The 19,003-nt window shown below is 37.1% G+C and overlaps 1 protein-coding gene across 6 annotated transcripts in view; it reads left to right on the top strand.

Annotated features, from left to right (window-relative positions):
* NTRK2 (neurotrophic receptor tyrosine kinase 2) overlaps window positions 1-19,003 on the top strand; it is a 193,797-nt gene that overhangs the window by 45,130 nt on the left and 129,664 nt on the right. For 5 of the 6 annotated variants that reach the window (XM_041480766.1, XM_041480771.1, XM_041480770.1 and 2 more), the window contains exons 8-11: window positions 1,371-1,670; window positions 6,601-6,633; window positions 10,790-10,890; window positions 12,158-12,257. In XM_041480766.1, the coding sequence (XP_041336700.1) occupies window positions 1,371-1,670; window positions 6,601-6,633; window positions 10,790-10,890; window positions 12,158-12,257 (534 nt within the window). The remainder of the gene's footprint in view (window positions 1-1,370; window positions 1,671-6,600; window positions 6,634-10,789; window positions 10,891-12,157; window positions 12,258-19,003) is intronic. The other variant, XM_041480767.1, reaches the window with a different exon arrangement.

Raw genomic sequence — 19,003 nt, 5'->3', positions numbered from 1 at the left:
AGTCAGCCGTTGTTGCATTTATCTTTTTCAGCTCTGTATTCTGCAAAAAATGTACTTCTGACTGCTTTGTCTTCCAGTTAAAAGAATCTGTAAGTAAAGGTCTGAAATGCTGACTACTGAATGGCACTGTCAGTGTGGGAAGGTTTGTAATGGTGTGTATGTACATGCACACTGTCTTAGCAATTGCAAAGCGTGCATTGCAAAGGCTAGTAGAATTATACAAGACTACATGTTTAACTTCTTACTACCTAAAACAATAACTACTTTGTTCAATGTTTGTATGGCCAGATGTAAATTTGTTTGTCACAGCTTTGAATAGTACACTTACTTCTCAGGACCAAGGAAGGGAGAAGGGGTATATAGTGTAGAGAAGCACTGGTTTCTCAGATCTGAGCTCCAGGCTGAATTCATTTGACATGAGCTATACAGCATGTTTTCACAAGTTGCAACCCTCTGTTTAATTGAAGATGGGAATGGAACAATTTGTAGATGGCAAATTTTGCTCAGCATGTGCTTATGACAGAGTAAACTAGAAAAAAAACACTACAGATGTAGGTTTGTATGTCGAAATTGGATATGTAATAACTATGGGAACAAACATAAACTAGAAATGTTTAAAGAGTGTAAATGAGATTCTGAGCTTGGAACTGTTATGGGTGATAAAAGGGAATATAACTAGAAGAAATTTTTTAGTTAAGAATAAATATACAGGAAAATAATGGGCAAGGTGTTGGAATAATATCTTGAGGGAAACAGAAGAGGTCTGTAAACTTGAGGCATTTAGCAGATTTGAACACAGAATATGTATAGTAAAGAATTTTTTATCCCTGACAGAATAATATAGAGAATTAAGTAATCTGTCTTGTCTCTGATTCTGTTAAGAAAATGTTCTGTAAATCTGGATTCTTAGCTGAGTGTCTTTCCAATAGTACTTGCTTTTGGCCAATTTTAAATGTTTTCAATACTGCTCAATACTGCTATCTTCCTTCAGCACTCCTGTGCACTATCTTTTGAGCAAAGTAAAGCTAAAATGTCTCTCTCCTCCTTCTAAGTGATCCAGTAACTGGAGTTCCCACACCTTACACGTTTTAAGTGATTTAACACATTTTCAGTCTTTGACATTAGTTTGTTTTATTTCTTGCTAAAGAGTGGCTTCAGTTCAGTTCAGCATAATACTCTAGACAGAGCAGGTATGTTCCTTTGTGAGTATTCTTCAAATAGGTACCTCTCCATCTTGTAACATACTTTTGTACTGATGAATGAAAAGTACTTCCAGGAGAACTTGGGAGGGAGGAAGGGAGGGAGGGAGGGAAGGGAGGAAGGACATGTTCAGAATATTCTGATGTTCTTCACTCTTTTTTCCAATATAGTTGCACCAAATATCACATTTATTGAGTCTCCGACTCCGGACCACCACTGGTGTATTCCATTCACTGTGAAAGGGAACCCTAAGCCCACGTTGCAGTGGTTCTACGAAGGAGCTGTACTGAATGAGTCTGAATACATCTGTACTAAAATACACGTTATCAATCAAAGTGAATACCATGGCTGCCTTCAGCTGGACAATCCTACACACCTGAATAATGGTGCTTATACCTTACTGGCAAAGAACGATTATGGAGAGGATGAAAAACGGGTTGATGCTCATTTCATGTCAGTGCCTGGAGATGGTGAGTGTAGTTGGTTTTGTTTTTTGTTGGTTTTTTTTTTTTTTTTTTTTTTTTTAATGCTAGCAATTGCAAATTGATGAAAGTGGTGAAATAGTGCTTTTGGCCACTTTAATTATTTTGGAGACAGGTTTTTATAGAACTTTTTTTTCTCTGAATGAATGTCTTCAATATTACTTGTAAAATAATGTTTTTCTTGGGCATTTTCTTGTTTATGCTTCTGAAGGGAAGTCATGCCAGTGCTCTGTAAATCTTCCCTTTCAGTAACCATCCTTTCTGCTAGCCAAGGCTAATGGAAAGTTGCTGTTTCTGAAGTTCTCCCAAGTCTCAGTTCTTATCCTGAAAAGCCCTGAGTGCCAATTCAGCCCCTCTATAACTTGCTGAACTGCATATGAATGGAACTAGGTAGTGTGTTCAAGGATGTGGAGGATGCTTGTGTGGCGTCCAGTGCCTTGCTGCAAAACTGATAGTGCAGATAAGTGAGCTCATGATAATATGTTGTTTTGGGACCAGAGGGAACTGGAGAAAAAAAAAGTAACCCAGAAAGAGGATGGATAAGGTCTCAGACCTTAACAGGCATTTTTGCTGTCCAGTTGCCATTTGTCTAGATGGCAGCCGGGCACCTACATTGTTAAGAGCATCAGCATTCAAGATCGTTGTAATTTCAGTTGCTCTAAAGGTTCCCCCTCGCCCTTTCTAAATAGTATGTGGGCAGGCTCAAGGTGGACCAGCTCATTGAATTGCAGGGACTACTGTAAGTGATTGATGCTGACTGTGGTTTGATCTTTCCCCACATCTTCAAAGCCATACATGAAGTCGCTGTAATAACAGTCACTGTATGTGCAAGCATATTGGAGCATGTGGAAGAAAACTCTGAGTGGACCTTGCACATTTGGAATAGAAATAGAAGTGTAATCTTGTGCAGATAATTGCATAGTCACACCTCAAAATATGAGACTGTATGGATCTTTGGCTTTTTGACCATGTGATATAAATAATTGCCTTCATTTTTTTATAAAATAGAAGTGCTCTGTAATGTTCTTTGATGGAAAAGAAAAAGTGGTGAATATTTCAATTCTCTTCCTACATCTAAGGCCATAGACCATAAAAATATGGTCAGTATTTCATTTTTACCCTTTCAGCTCAGTTTGCTGAAATGGAGAGAGAGATGGTAGGCCTTTTGCTTTCCCATCCTTAGGAGAAGATGAAGAGCTGATAAAACTGGGTTTTATTTACTCCCCCTGTGCTCACTGCTCCTCTCCTCTTTTTCTCTGAAGCTCTTCCTTAAAGTGACTCATTACAGAACCATGCCGTTGTTTCAGCTACTGGTGTCCCCTAATACTGCATTTTAATTGTGCAGCAAAACAGTTCACCTCATGGATGTTCTGTGTACAGTGGAAGTTCTCTTACACCCTGATTATTTAGTTTAATGAACCTGGCTTCATTTTCTGACAGAGCATCAGCTACCTCTAATACATTAGGTGATTTTATAATTTTTTTTGGTCTTTGATCCAAATCCCTTTCCTCTCCTGTTTTTCCCTTATGCTTCTGTCCACAGTAAATAGAACTGTAGCTGTCCTCTAATTTAGAAAGAAAACATTATTTATTTGTTCCATCCCTTTTATATTCGTATAGAATGTAAGTCTACCAATATAAACTGTGCTGTGTTCTTTAAGAATTTCCCAAGATCTGTGGTGAAGTAAGCTTCACAAGAAGAGTATAGAGGAAATGGGACTATGTATAGATAGGATGTAACTGCATCAGAAATTAGTTCATGCATAGAGGATGGCACCAAACCAGTCTTAAAAATTAACAACAGGGGAAATGGCTTAGCTACTTAGCCTCCTCAATACTGTTTTTAGTTTTCTCCTGCAAGAATCATGGAACTGAGCTTCAGAAAACATCACAACATTGTTGTCTCCTCCACTGAAGCTCGCATAAAAGCAAATGCATCATATTACAATTTTTGTTCCATTGCTATTTAAAGCACTGTCAGGCTTTTTCAAATCCTTAAAAGGCTTTTTCAGTCCTGTCATTACTGTGTAGTTTCTTCTTTTGGCCCACATATTGTACACTGAAGCATAAAGATTAAGGCCCACACCCTGGCATTATGTTCATTTTCATGTCTTCATGACTGAATTAAATACCAGTCCTGATGTTTCATGGGGTGGGGTACACTCACTGAGCTTTAAACTGTTTCTCTGGTTATTGCATCACTTGACCAAATGCTCTGAAGATAAAAAGAGAAAAAAAAAAGAAAATTAAAAAAAAATTAAAAAATTTGAAAATCCCCTCACCCATAATCCACATGCCTACCCAAAGTAGTAGTATACTGAAGCATGTTCTACATCAATAGTGTAATAGTCCACTTTCAGAGTTGGATCAAGCATGATGAAGATGTAATTTTTGCTAAGATGATCCTAACTTTCAGCATGCTTCTTGAAGGACTGTTTTTCAAAGGTCTGAGGTTGCAGGCACGAAAGAGAGGAAACCATGTACTGTAGTGGAATTTTGATTGTTCTAATGATACCCAAGTTAATGTTGTAAATTTAGAATTTGTTTTAAATGTGAAGACCTGGAAGAATGAATTTCATCTTTTACTAGCTGTGTTTTTAACTATCTTTAGTCTGCAAAAGTTCTTGGTTTCCAATTCTTGCTGAGAGTGTCTTGATTATTTGAGACTAACTGCTGTGAACAGGAAGCAAGAAATGGTCATGGTTTATTCTGGAGGCTGTTCCCATAGAACATGATCCAAAATGGCTACTGAATGTGGGAGACATTTTAACCAATAATAGATATTTTTAATTAAGTTTATTAATCTACTAACTCTCTACATTAAAATTCAGCTGAATGAGTCCAAGTCACATATATCTTGTCAAAGTAAAAGAATATGCTAAATATGCCTTAGAAGTAGCATATTGCTTGGGCAGTATGTTTTTTTCAGAAGAATGTTTTTGGATTGATTCTCTTGCTGCTGCTTTATTTTGGAAATGCCACATTTATAAAGAAAGAAGCAAACAATCCAAGTGTAGTTGATGTAGTTTGTAAAGATGAGTGAATAGGACCAGGCTTTTGATAGCTCATTTATTCAACAACCTCTTCTAATGGGGGCCAAAACAAAGGTGCCATTCTGTACTTGGCCTTGAAAATAATTGTGTGCAAATGTGCCAAAGGATTGTGATGAAGTTTAATGTTAAAATAACATCATCTGATGATTAAATAGGTATGTTCCTATGTGCTAAATAGAAAAAGTAATACTAAACAGAAATATGGGAGTTGTCCACCATCTTGATTTTTGTAGCTTTATTTGAAGTATTTAGTTATATAAAATATATTTAAATGGAATTGATGACTTCTTATTTTATATGTATGGGAGGAGTTAAGTGTTATACTAACCTTCTTAGTTTATCCCAATTGCAGTGACTAGAAACAAAAATGTTGACATTTAACTCATAAATAAAGGACTATGAGTTCTTTGGTTGCTTGGGGTTTTTGTTCCACTTCAGATTACGGAATGTGAATTAGAAATACTGTTTTTCTGCAGCTGGATGTTCTACACTTGGAAAACTGAATCCATGAATTTTTGTGGACAAAAGTCTCGGGTCAGATTACTTGAGGATAGAGAGTCAGGCTTTCTTCATTGATTATTTATTTCTGCCAATTGACATGACAGTTCTCATGAGGCCTATTGACATGTGTCCCTAGATACTGGAATATTTTCAAGTGCATTTAAAAATAAGCCTAATTTTCTGTTTCCATTCTACATATAGGTTGCAGCTGGTATTTTCAGCAGTTTCTTGTGCTGTTAACAATGATGTTCTGCTCTTACTTCACTGTGGCATTATGCCCATGAGATGATATTGCTATGGATTTACTGCATAGTTGTATAAACAGAATTGTTCTTATTGAAGTTGCATTAAACTTTAGAGATTTTAATTATTTGTTAATTTTTTTTCCAAGCCTGCAAAAATAGAGAGAAAAAATATGGAAGAGATAACTATAAGCCTACTACATAAACTATGCTAGAGGTGCATTACAGATCAGAATGAAGGGGTATGTTCAAACACAACACAGGTGTCTTGCAAAACATGAATAACAGTTCACTGATTTCTGTAGCTGTTCTGTGCATTTTACTCACTTATGTGCTAAACCTTACATACATGCAGTAAGTAATTAGAAAAAACTGCAAACAGGAACTAGTAAAATTTAGAGAAATGTAGACTAGACAGGTATCCATTTGCTAGTGTAAAGTCTGGTTTCTGGGACATCTGACTCTTCCAGTAAGAGTTCTGTCTGTGTATCAGGTGTGCAGCTGGCTTCTTGGAAGCATCCTTTTACAGAGTGAATCAAATGGTGCCGCTTAGGCCATTTCTACCTGTAGCCTTTAACTTGCCAGCTCACAGCTTAAAATGGTTCGCTCACACAATGATACAATAGCATAATTTTTTTATCAGGTAAAAATCAGTGATTGTTAAAACTCTGCAGAATCTGCTTCCACTTGAATTCAGGGAAAAATTTACCTTAGATTTTTCAACAGGAATACTTATCATTGCACTCATTCCATATATATATATATATATATATATATTAATAGTGGAACGTAGAAGTAGGATTTTGCCCAATTGTGAAATTATGCTTGCCCCTGCCAGAGTTAGCACCATGTGCACACATGGCATGTAGAAAAATATTAGCCTTTGGAATAACTCTAAGATGGTTGCAAATGTAATTAATAAACTGCAGTTATTGATGTTGGTTTGCATTTAGGTAGATACTTGTGATCTCTATGGCAAATAAAGTCAACTCTTAAAACTACTCATAAAGAAATGTTTATTCTTCCAGCATTTGCAATTTATTTATAAAGCTTTTCTTTCTTTCTTTCTTTCTTTCTTTCTTTTTTTTTTTTTATTTTTGTTTTTCTGTTTTCCATATACAGGTAATGGCCCAATTTTGGATCCAGACGTTTATGGTATATATTTGATTTTCTTTTCTTTTAATAATAGAAATGAAGGAACTGAAACATTGAAAGTTTAAATGTTAGGCTCAGTTGAATTGAAATGTCGCATAGAATAATACAGCTCTGAAAGGTACTTTGTGGTTTTGGTTCTCTGGCCTTATATTTTACATATGTGATGACAATATGATATTTTACTTACTATGCTGCTTTTGATTCACATTAGGAGAAGCACAAATCCACTGCTACAAATGGGTGCAGTTGATCCTGTAGGATGACAGCTGTGTGACGTAGTTCACAGACATGAGATTTTGTGAACCTTTTGGAGGCATTTCTTGGAGGAAAGAGAGTTTGTGATTTCTCTCTATACAACTTAATTTATTTTTTCAGGGATGATTCTATACTTGTTTTGCCTCCAAAAATGTACCCCTAAATCCCACTTAGAAATTAAGTTGGCACAAGTAAGTTTTCCTGTAGGCAATTTATTTTGCTCTGTCCACTCATTTGTACCTTCCCTTAATCTCTCTTGCATAAGCAGACCATCAATTCAGTGGTAGCTGAGTGTGTGCCAGGAGATTTTGATGACACAGTGTTCACATTAGTTTTTTAGTTAGGCAAAATGTACCAAGTGAAAGCCAGTGTGCACTGAAATAGAAGCTGCAGAATGCAAAGCAACTGTCTGGTTTTCAAAAATATTTCTGGTATACTTCTGGTGAGTAGAAAAGTTCATCTTACACAAACAGCTTGAAGTTGGATCCTGTTTGGAGTACTTTTTATTTGGATGAAATAGCCCATGACTCAGGTTACCTAAAGCTGATCTAAATGTTATTGCTTTGATTCCATTCCACGTCATTAAACTTTAGCAAATGTGCAATTGAAGCATCAATTTGACTTCAAATGCTTAAAAACTGCAGAGGATAGCTTCCCCTCCCTCTCTCTCCAAATTTTTTTTTTTTTTTGAGGAGAAGGAGAAGGGAGGGTTGGGGATGGAAAAGTGGTGATGGTTTGCACAGTTTCTTCATGTGCTGTATGCATAAAGATTTTGATTCTGAGCTTTTTATCAAGGTCCTGATGCTTTAGCCATGTGAGTGCTGTGCTTTGACTGATTTGGGTGGGTTTCTGCTGAGATGTGTGTACTTTGAGTTTTGCTAGCAGATCACAGCCTGCAAGACCTAGTCCTGGTAAAGGCAGCCTTCCTCTTTATTTCTGGCTGTTCTTTCTGCTGCTTGAAACTGCTGTCCTTGTGATGTGAGGTGATTTATAAATGCTTTTGTTAAGTATTTTGAATACACAGCAGAAATCAGAAGATCTGATGAGGTGACATCAGGCTGCATGACGTTGAGTTTGCCGAAGGGAGTCTTACCTGCGTGGGGTACTGCTTGCCGCAAGCGTGGAGCAGTCACTTGTGCCTCTGTGGCACCTCTTGGAAAAGATAAAGAGAGAACCCTGTCCTGACGTCATCTGGAAATTAACTAAGAAAAATAAACCGACTCACATGGGTCTGAGCACGACATTGAGTGCAAAGCCAGCTCCCTTGGCTCTTGAGTTCTTATTTTCATGCCATGATGCCTCTTCTAATGTGGTTGTGAGCATGAGAAACCATATCTGCCAAACCCCAGAATGACGGTGCAGAGTGACCCCCTGGTGCTGATGTGACTGTGCTGCTGTGTCTATCCCAGCCACCATGCACCTTGTTTGTGAGATGGCTATAAAATACTGGCCAGCATCAGCTGCAAATCACTGCAGCTGTTATTAGTCACTGGTGGCTGGATGAGATACAGAGCACCAGACAACCTGGCCCTAAAGCAATCTGAACCTTATCTAGCATGAGTCAAAAGGCGTTATCCTGTCTGTAGGAGTGCTCAGTGTCTATGTCCGGATTTCATAGTGAAATGAACAGGAATTTGTTCAACTCAAATTGTCCAGCTTGTGCTGGATAGCTGTCTCGTGTATTTTCCTTTCCTGATTCACCCATTTCAAGGGACTTTGAAGATCTGGCAATACATCAAATGCAAATGATTCACAGTTAGACAGCAAGAAATGTCAACATACCACCAGTATACCAATGTAGCCTACCTTAGCTCTTGCCCATTTTAATGTAGAAGGGTGCCCAGAGGATCCATAGACCAGACCTGTGGTTCTCATTAGCCCTCCAGGGTGTGATTTCCAGTAGTTTACAGCAGGCTTGAGCATAAACAGAACTACAAATAGCATCAGCTGTTATATACAAGTGAAATTGGGAGTAAAAAATTTCCTTCTTCAAAGTTTGTTTTACAAAGTCAGAGCAGCAGAGGCTCTAAATATTTGTTTTATGTGTTAGTCTTATAAAACAATAATAAATAGATGATTGGCCAAAACCATCTTTGTGAAAATTTTCCCAGCTAATTGTAGAGGAAGCCCAAGTTTTTTAGGCTGAATACTTATATAAAGTATAAAGCAGGTTTTGCCTGCAGATAATGAATTAGAAGTCTCCTCCTCTTCTCTAGCAAAGGATGTACTCACAGTGACAGATGGTCAGCACAGAACCTTGTCCGAAAGGCCAGGCTGCTTGTGCAGCCATTTAGGCAGCTATTGTGCTACCTGGATGAGCAAGGGATGCTGTTCATTCTCCTGTTGCCTCTGCTCTAACCTTGCTCCATGGTAAGCTACACACACAGAGATGCAGTGCAAAGTTGGAGAATTCAAACAGTAAAAGATCAGGAAATTTTTTTTTCTCTTGAAAGCTCTGTGTATTTAATACATATTTTGTCTTGAAAGAGTCCTGTCCTTTGGCATGCATAGTTTAGAGCCAAAATGGACTATGTGAGTTGTTTAGACATTCTGACTGTGCTGACTGTAGCCCTGGTGCCAGAGGTAGCTGACAGCTTCCTGTACCAAAAAAAAAAAAAAAATCTGCAGCCTGCAAGTGCTTTGCAGAAAGCAAATGTGTCCTTGCATGCCTGAAGATCAAAAGCCCAGTGCAAGTTCTTACTAACACTGCCAGCTGAGCTCTCCAAATTGGCCTTGGGAGCTAAAGGAGAATAGTGCTTAGGTGCAAGCCCTCCCTGTTCTTGCTCAGCTGGAGCTCCATGCTCAGAAATGCTTATGTCGCTGTAGTTAGCAAGAGCTTTTTCAAATTCACATTTAAGATTTCATCTGCAGACTTATTTTATTCTGATTTTAATCAAAACATGTAAAGAAATACCTATTTAATTGCAAACTTAAATTACGATGCTGAAGGTGTATTTTATAATAGGTGCAGTTATTGCCCTTTGTTTCTTTTATCTGCATACATTACAGTCATGAAATTAAAGTGTTATGTGTTTTCCCAGAAGAAATAATTAAATAAATGCATTTTAAAATTTTATTTTAATGCATGTTTATCTTAACTTCATATATATAACATTTAATTATTTTCTCTCATTTGAATATTTTTTCAGGAGGTCATGGTCTCTGTTTTATTTTGAATACCTGTGTTTTATTTTGAAGTTCTTATAAATAATTGAACCATGATCATTCTTTGTATGGAATAGTTCTGGTTTTGTCCCAGCAGCCATGTCAGTGTAATTATTTTTATAAATCAATCAAATTTCTTCATACCATCTCAGGCACTTTAATTTTTAAAGGTTTATCAGTATGATAGCAATGCTGAACCGTAACCTTTATGCTTATAACATGTTATTTAAAAATTATTTATTAAACAAATGAAAACAGCTATTTCACATTTTATATTAGTAAGATGGCTTGAAACCCATCTGCCAAGTTCTTCTCAGCAAAACAAAAGTGCTCAAGCTATTTTCTAAGACTGTCCTATATTTGAGTGAATACAAGGCTGGTGAAGTTCATTGTAGAGGGCAGTCTTTCATTTTTAATGGGAAGTCAGAAGCACATAAAAATAGCTCTATGGATGGAGTTCTCATTTAACTCTAGTGTTTCCAGCAGGAGTACTCATTATGATGTATATTGCTTTTTTCTCATGTTTGTCAGTCTCAGCACATTTGTTCAATTACATGCCACAGTGATTCCTCCCAAAACATTTTGGCTTCTTTAGCAATTATGAATTGTGTCCAAAGAGTTTAAATTCCTGAAGTTTATAGTGGCCTTACCATCTTACAGAGCAGAAATTATATAGAAAACCATTTTCCAATCAAAGTTATGAAGTTATAAAAGCAACACTTTTTCCTTTCTTAAGAGTATGAAACCACACCTAATGATCTTGGAGATGCCACAAATAACAGTAATCAAATCACTTCAACGGATGTTTCCAACAAAGAGAATGAAGATAGCATCACTGTAAGTATATGCATTGTTTCCTGGTCTGTGATATTTGTGGACTTTTTGGCTATACAACTTACAGAATTACAGACACTATAATAAGACTCCGGCCTATAAGAAAACTATGGCTGTTATTGTGTTGTGATCAAAATTCAGGAAAAAAAAGGATGAAAAATAAAATCAGTGGTCCCCACTCTTGTCCTTCCCCCACTTTTTTTTTTTTATATGAGTGAATCACTTTTCAATTCAAGTGAAACTGTTGGTTTGTGTCTTGCTTTTCTGAAAAATGAAACTTTCATTTTTTTAGCCTAAAAATTTGCATGTAATTTTTAGTCAAGGAGAGCAAATCTTCATTTACAAAACAAAGACCTCCAAGATTATTTGAAGATTGTTGGTTGAATACCCATCCTGGAGTCACCTAGAGGTGTTAGAGAGGTGATATGCTGCAATGAATTTTCAAAATCTAACTGTATGTTTTAAGACATGATTTCTTGTAAGTTTTTGATTAAATAGCTTGTGGTAGATTTTAGTACAAGTGGCTGAACTGATAGGCTTCCTAATTTGCTGCCTTGCCTCTCATGCTGTCCTGAACTGAAATGTTGGAAACTGATAGTGGGTTACCAGCCTGGTTGACACTGCAGCCTCCCTCCATCAGTGTCTCTGTAAAGCAGCAAGCAGAGGAGAGCGTGCGTTCATGAGTCAGAGAGCAGACTGTCATTGGGACAATGTGCTAAAGGTTGGGAGGATCCAAGACAATCTTGTCTCATCTGATAGTAGAGTCGAACTGCCAAGGTGGTAAAGGTGGAAACTGTGGAACTCCTGTGGTCCAAGCTCCCCTGATAAAAGTAGGGCCTGCATGGTTCTTTATGGTTGTGTCCTCTCTAGTTTTGGTATTTCCAGTGATGGCGCCTTCACAGCCACTCCAGGTAATTTATATGAGTATTCAAACACCTCCACAGTAAAATCTCTTTTCCTATATGCTGCTCTTATGTGTTTTGTTGTAACATGCCACTCTGCTGGAAGGGAAAAGCGTGATGTATGCTCCCTCCCACCTGACTTGAATGTGTAGGATGTTAAAAAAGTTCTCATAAGTGTCTGAATCTGTGTTCTCTGCAGAATAGAAGAAACCTCAACAAGTGTTTGTTTTCTATACTCTTTGATATCAATGCAATTGTTTCCCAGTTGAAATTAATCTCTTTTCATAACTGGATTAATATGAGTGTATGCTGGATGTCTTTGAAGACACAAAACCAAAACAAACAGGTCTGTTTTCATCTTTTTTTAGGTGTACGTTGTTGTGGGAATTGCAGCACTGGTGTGCACGGGCTTAGTAATAACCCTCATTATTCTGAAGTTTGGAAGGCATTCTAAGTTTGGGATGAAAGGTAAGCAGGGTTGGTTTTACACCTTCCAGAATTGTTGTGGGTTGTATGAGCTGAGATTTTAGTCTGCTATGCGAGGAACAGTCAAAATAGCTACTTTAAATGCCACCACATTTAATATTTTGATTATTCATCAGGTAAGTAAGGGAAGAGGTAGATGCAGGCAGTGTAGGATTTTGGATCAAACGCTTCCACTTCTGTTTTCTTCTTAGGATAAATACCATTTCTGCTGCAGCAAAACCCCCTGAGGCAGCTCCTGGAGTAAAATATTTCTCAAGTCAGTATATGTAGGAAGAAGATAGGAAATGAAATTATTCGCAAGTTTAAATTCAAGTTTGATTGATGAGAATCTATGCTGTATGTAAGAGGTAGTTTAAACAGTACTACACTGTTCCATTAAGGTGATGGGGAAGCAATAACAAGAGCAGAAGGTGCATTTGCAGTGGATCCTGTCATAGTGGTGCTTTCTGAGAGATGCATTTTCATGTTCTTCTTGGGGAGCAGCATCTGGAGAGAGTCACAAGTACCCATGTCCCTGTGGAGGGGGAAATCTCAGCCCTTCATGTATACATTTATGTATTTTACAGCCAGGTGGAGGTATGTGTAACACAATGGAGGTATATGTAACCTGCAACAACTTGGTTACTATATTCTTTTACTAATATCATCAGTCTGTGTCTGATGATGTGGGTGAATTTGTATTTAAAAATAAAAAGAGAGAAAATTTTAAGAAGAAATTTAAAAAACCAATGTGCTGTCTTGCTGAGAGACCTAGAAGATGCTTTGCTGTGTGCTAAAGGCGATGAGCATTTTTTTCTTAAGATATGTAAATGAGGGTCTGTGAAGAACATGGTAAGTAATCTTTTGGTAGACTCCTGTTAATCTCATGTCCTTCTTCTAAATTGTAAATTTAAAAAATTAAAAATTATAAAACACTACCACTTGGATGTATATTTTGGTAAAGCTTACATGCTCTTGGTAAGTGCTCCTTTCAGAGATATCTACTCTATATTTTGTGTTCCTGTATTCTGTTTAGAGTAGATTTCCTGGAACAAATGCAATTTGAGCAGAACAGAAACATAGTCAGTGCAGATCAACTGCTGGGATGGTAATCTTGTCTCTCACCTCCTTCCAATATGTCTCTGCTGTTTGGGGTAGCATTAGAAAAGAACAGTCATTGTGAAATATCCTGAATAGCAACATGAAGTCAGCAGGATTGAGCTGCAGAGTTTTGGCAGAAGGCTAGTCTGTGACTGAACAGTTCAGCCTAAATCTTGTGTTTGAGGCTTTCTGAATTGCATTTAGAGAGCTGAAGTAGGTGGAAGCTGATTGAGAGAAACAGTGAGAATTGTTTTATCTTAGCTCTCTAAAGCTGAATATTTGTTAGGTTTTTCAAAATATGCATTAAATATTTCAAAACAACATTATTAAAGATACTAGGAAATAAACCCTGAAAAAAAAAATTCTCCCCCTGAGGGAGAATGCATGAAGTTCTATTTTGTGTTGTAGTGTTAAGTTACCTACCAGGAAGATACTTGTTTTTCAGTATCTTCAGATAGAACTCTTCTCACAAAAATAGTTTTCTCGCCTAATCAGTAAGTTTGACTTGAGTAGTTCTTTGTTGCAAAATTGTCCATGTAGGTCTTATTTTAATAAGAATATGATTTCATGGAAAAGACTATATGAAATTACAAAAAGGCCTCATACATATTGCTTATTTTATTTTTAATGGTGAAATGTCACTGTGAGTTACAAATAACTCTTGAGTCTTTCATGAGAAAGGAGTGACTGTCATCTGTCCCTTTAGTGGACCTCAGACTTCTCCAAAGCATGCATTCACACCTCAGATTCACTCTTTGGATCTATCCATAGTCCAAAGTCCCAGAAACACTCTCTCCCTTTATCATTATCAGTATTACTGAGTTTATATTAAAACAATATTTTAAGACTTGAGATTAGATATAAATAGATACATAATACCCAGGCTAACAAGAAAATATTGCCTGCTCTGAAAAGCCTGCAGTGTAAGTATACGTTGAGAACTGAAATATGAAAATAAACAACTTGGTGTATTTGAACATGAGGAAAATAAGGTGAGTGTGATGAGAAGATTTTTTTCAGTCATTACTGATCAATGCACTTGAATGTGTATATTGGAATTTGTGAATAAAAGGGTCAAGTCAGCTACCTGAGAATTCAGAGGCATTTGCAATTTAATTCAGTCACAACAAAATTAATCCAAACTTTGTGTGCAAAGAGGGTGCTATAGTGGTAGATTAATAAACAGTCTCAGTAGGGAAATGGAAAGGAGCTAAATTCCAGTTTTCCATGAAAGATATTTATAAAACAAGATTTTAAATCCTCTTCAAAATTAATGATGATTTTTGTATTCATAAGTAACTTCCTTAGTTACATCAGGCAGAAATGCACAATAGGCTATGCTTCTTTTTTCTGTTACGTTTGGAGAACACAACATGGTCACTCAGATACCCTGTCATTAAATGTCTGCACACCCTCAGCAAGCAATTTGGAAAAAAGAAAGTAACCATTCAGTAATTGCAGGAGTCAAACTGTCACTAATGCTATTTTTCATGTAACCATGTATTTGGAAAAATTTTCCATTGAAAACCAGAAAAAAAAAATGTGTATATAGGCTAACGTAACTGTGTGTCCTGTAGGAAATATCTTTATGTAAGGGATGACATTTTCATCTCATTTGGGTTCTGAGCAGGAATCTGCAGCTTCTGTAGACATTGTTCTATGCCTCCTACTTTTAAATGTCAGTTTATCCCGTCTTTTATATGGGCATCGTCTGCTTACCTCTTAGACTTATGTCTTTGCTGAGTTCTTCTGGGCTTGAAGAGCTTGAGCACAGTTGGAGTGCGGGACTGACAGTTGCCAAGTCCCCAGAAGGAGACGTGGATCAGGCAGGTGTGTCTGAGCTGTGGCTGTGTCAGAGCTGCCCATACCTGGAAGCAGTGCATGTGCTGAGGCTGCCGCAGAGCTCACCTTGAGGACTTCTTTCCAGTACTGTACGGAGCAGAACAGCTTCCAGTCTATGTGTTAGAGAGCACCAGCTCCTCTGGGAACTTCCAGTTCTCTGGCAGAACTGATCAATATGTCATCAAAGTCTGTTGAGGAGTTGTACAAAAATAAATTAGCCCTATTTTCTTACTTTTCTCTATTCATTTGGTATATCTAAGGTAAAAGAATGACTTGGGGTATGTTAATTTTGCTCAGTTACCTTTCCAAACTGTAGTAATAGAGAGTTTCTAGAAGTGAGAAGGACAAAGTAAGCACTCAGAAACATTCTATTTAGGATCTTCTGTATTCTGATTGAAGTTGAATTGTACTGTATGAAGCAGTTGTTTTAATTCTTGCCTTAATTCTTTTTATTCTGTCTTTCAGAGCTAGAGGAGATAGCAGTTTCTAATGATTGACTTTGGGAACAGTATTAGTACAGAACAGATCTGTGGTCTGTGCTAGAGGAGTCTTAAAATAGGGTTAGTATAAAAAAACTGTCATGTTGTGCTAGACTTCAGACTTCCATAGCAAAATTCATCAGAATAACTGGTGAAATATAATTCTCTATTTTGCCGCTTGTGTACATGTTAAACACCTTATACAGGACCTAGTGACAACAGCTTTGTATGAAAAGCTGCTTTTTGTTGCTTGGATCTGGAGGTGAGGTTTTTAGACCCTTGCAAGATGCTGTAGCATAAATGGTGAAAGCTTCATTTAATTTCCTAAATGTGTTTGTTAAGACTTGTGGGTTGCTCTTACGAAACACCTTGGCTTGCTTTCTTGCTTGCTTGCTGTGGGATGTGAAAATGCTTATGGTGGGAATTCACTGGAGGCTGCCAAGACAGCTCTTACCGTTTTGTGTTTATTTCTGACTCCATCTAACCAGCTTATGAAACTGAAAACTAAGAAGGGAACTGGAGTAGAGAGGACAAAGGAGCATTTGTGAACTCCCTGAGAGGATTTGTGGAAGAGTAATTCTAATCCTGTTTTATTCTACTTTGCATGTTGAATAATGATGGAAGGAACCAAATGGTTTGCAGCGTAACCAGCCCAATACACAGTTTGCAGATGTTACTTATCCCAGTAAGCATGAAGGGAAGTATGAAGGAAACCGGTGGAAGATAAATTAGTGGACAAAATTCAAAATAGCATTATTCAGTTAAAAGGATGAAAACATTTTTGATTATATCAACTGTTCCTATTCCAGTGACAAGACCATCCCTAGTACTCCCTGCTTCCTGGGAATCTGGAGGTGGATAGTCATGGAAAAGAGTATTATCACGGCAGCTTTACTGATATAGATAAATGGAGTTTGTGTAGGTTTTACCAAAGTCAGAAAGGAAAGAGAAACCACTCTCACCCAAACCAGTGTCTTCTGTCTTTTAAGTTAACAGATAGAAGCTGACAGAAGTAGTGGGAAACATGTGTACTTGTTCCATGTAGGGTAAGAGGGATTTTTTTTTCATAGGTTCATATGCAGTTTCTGTCAGTGCCTTGAGCTGCGTGCAAAGATAAGGGAAAAAAAAGAGTCTGAAATTCATATTGTTTTTAGGCAATGCCAGCTGTCTTCTTGTGTCTGTGGGCTTGCATGTCATGCTTTGAAAGGTGCTTCTCCTTTCTCAAGCACTCTCTGAACTACCTCCTGTATCTAAACATATGTCCTGACTATGAATTCTTCCCCCCTGTTCAAAGCCTTGCAAGTCTGTGTCAATCAGGCTAATCACAGAATTTACCTTTCTGTGATTAGGTAATGAGATTGTGTGGTTGATCTGTGAGAGAATCTCCTTTAGGACAAACACCCAAAAATACTATCTTTCCTTAAAGTTCTTGCTAGCTGCTTGTCAACTTTTTTGGGTGTAAGTTTAAAATTTGGACTGTCAATGAGAGTGCTGTTCTCTTTCATCAAGCTGATTAAAAATTAGGAACACATCCATTGATTTTGCCTGCCAAAATCCAAACAGGGTATTTTCTCCTGCTTCTTGATAGCTTTTTCTCTCAAGTGATTTTTGTAATGTATGTGTTGGGCCGTGAACATCCTTGAAAACCTTTTAAATAAAAGCATTGGTTATTCCAATGGAAACACACTGATAGTTCCAAAATACTTCTTTTCAGTGTATCACAGTTCACTATATTTTATTTGCTCCTAACCTCTTGTAAGTTTTTGAGCTTTGGTCCAAGAGACAGTACAGGGAAAGGCAGCTTGGAACTCATTTCAGTCCCAGCATATTTCACAATTGTCTTACCATATTTCAGTCTGGGTAAGAAACACTGTAAAAAAGCATGGTAAGAGTCTCCTTACAAAGCAGAGTTGTCCTTCTGACACAATGACATAACATAATTACTGACTTTAACTCTCATTTACCCAACCAAGCACACTTACATGACTAAATACAATTCAGATGAAAGTAGAATGCCTTACCATTCTGTCTGAGACTTGCATATTCCTTTGGCTGTGTTGGAATGTGTTACTTAAGGGCTATCAGGGTAACCTTTGGTGTCTTACTTGTCTGTAAGCATATAGCAAATGGTCATTGGTTTTTCTGCCTTAATACATTTTCCATTACTTCATCTTGTTGTTGGAGAGGGGCTGATTGCAAGGAACTTAAAAAAACCCTCTGCTTCATTCACAGTGGTGATTGAAGAATTAGGATTTTGGAGTGTTTAGATGACTCTGAGTAGTTTGAAGTATTGATCTGGGAAAAGGGAGAGTTTTTGTGTTTATTATTAACACATGCATCACATGTCTTGCTTAAGCAATTGGGTTATTGCTTATAGAGTAGGAGAAAAGTGAAAATTCAGTTAAAATAGAAATACTTCTTTGACTTTTAATTCTAAAACAATTACAAAATGAAATGATCTGCAGTTTGACAAGTATGACCTAATATTCAAATTGTTATGCACTTAGCTTGTAGCAGTAATGGCTACAATTTTGCTTTTTCAGACAAATCATTAAAAAGATCAAGTTTGTAGTTGGGAACACATCTTCTCCTTGACTTTCAGCAAGGCACTGAAATACTGAGCTTTTTGAGTTTCCACTTTTACCTATAGAAATGATTTTGTGCTGTGTTGTACCTACCCAAATGCCAATTCTGTGGGTGTCAATCCTTTAATATCTTTGGAACATTCCATTACTTAGTCAATGAGCAGAATATAAAAGAGGGATCAATTCATGTGAGTCAGTGTTGTAAGATCAGATGTAGAGAAAAATGAATGTGCTCAAATCTGCAGTATTTTTAGTGAGTAGGCAATGTAAAGGCAATGATGATATTGCTCATCCGAACCACACACAAGGAGGTTTTTTTATTGCTTTACACTGACATTCCAGTCCCTATAGTCATGGACCAATCATATAAATTGTCTTTCTTAGGTGCATCACTTGTTAATGGGGACTGTAATATTGCTTTACCACATGAACGTTTGAAAGACAGAATTGTTAATGCTTCTAAGTACCTTACTTTGAAGAAGCAAATTGCTATAAGTGTATCAAAGAATATGAGTTTGTATTAACTGATCCATAAAGGTAATTCCGTGTAAAGGATTTTACACGAAAGATCTTAAAATATTTAAGTTACCATTCTCTTGTGTTTCAGTAAGAAAAAAAAAAAAAGAGCACTGTTTATTGCATTGGTTTGGGTCTGTGTCACCCTATTAGAGCATACTGTTAGACATTTTTAGAGTTCCATTGTTCTTATTCATATAAAATTTGATCTCTAGGTCTCAGTTGT

This window comes from Pyrgilauda ruficollis, unplaced genomic scaffold (genome assembly GCF_017590135.1).
Source record: "Pyrgilauda ruficollis isolate IOZ18807 unplaced genomic scaffold, ASM1759013v1 scaffold53, whole genome shotgun sequence".
NCBI classification, from domain to species: domain Eukaryota; kingdom Metazoa; phylum Chordata; class Aves; order Passeriformes; family Passeridae; genus Pyrgilauda; species Pyrgilauda ruficollis.
This window is presented reverse-complemented; position numbering and strand designations above follow the sequence as displayed.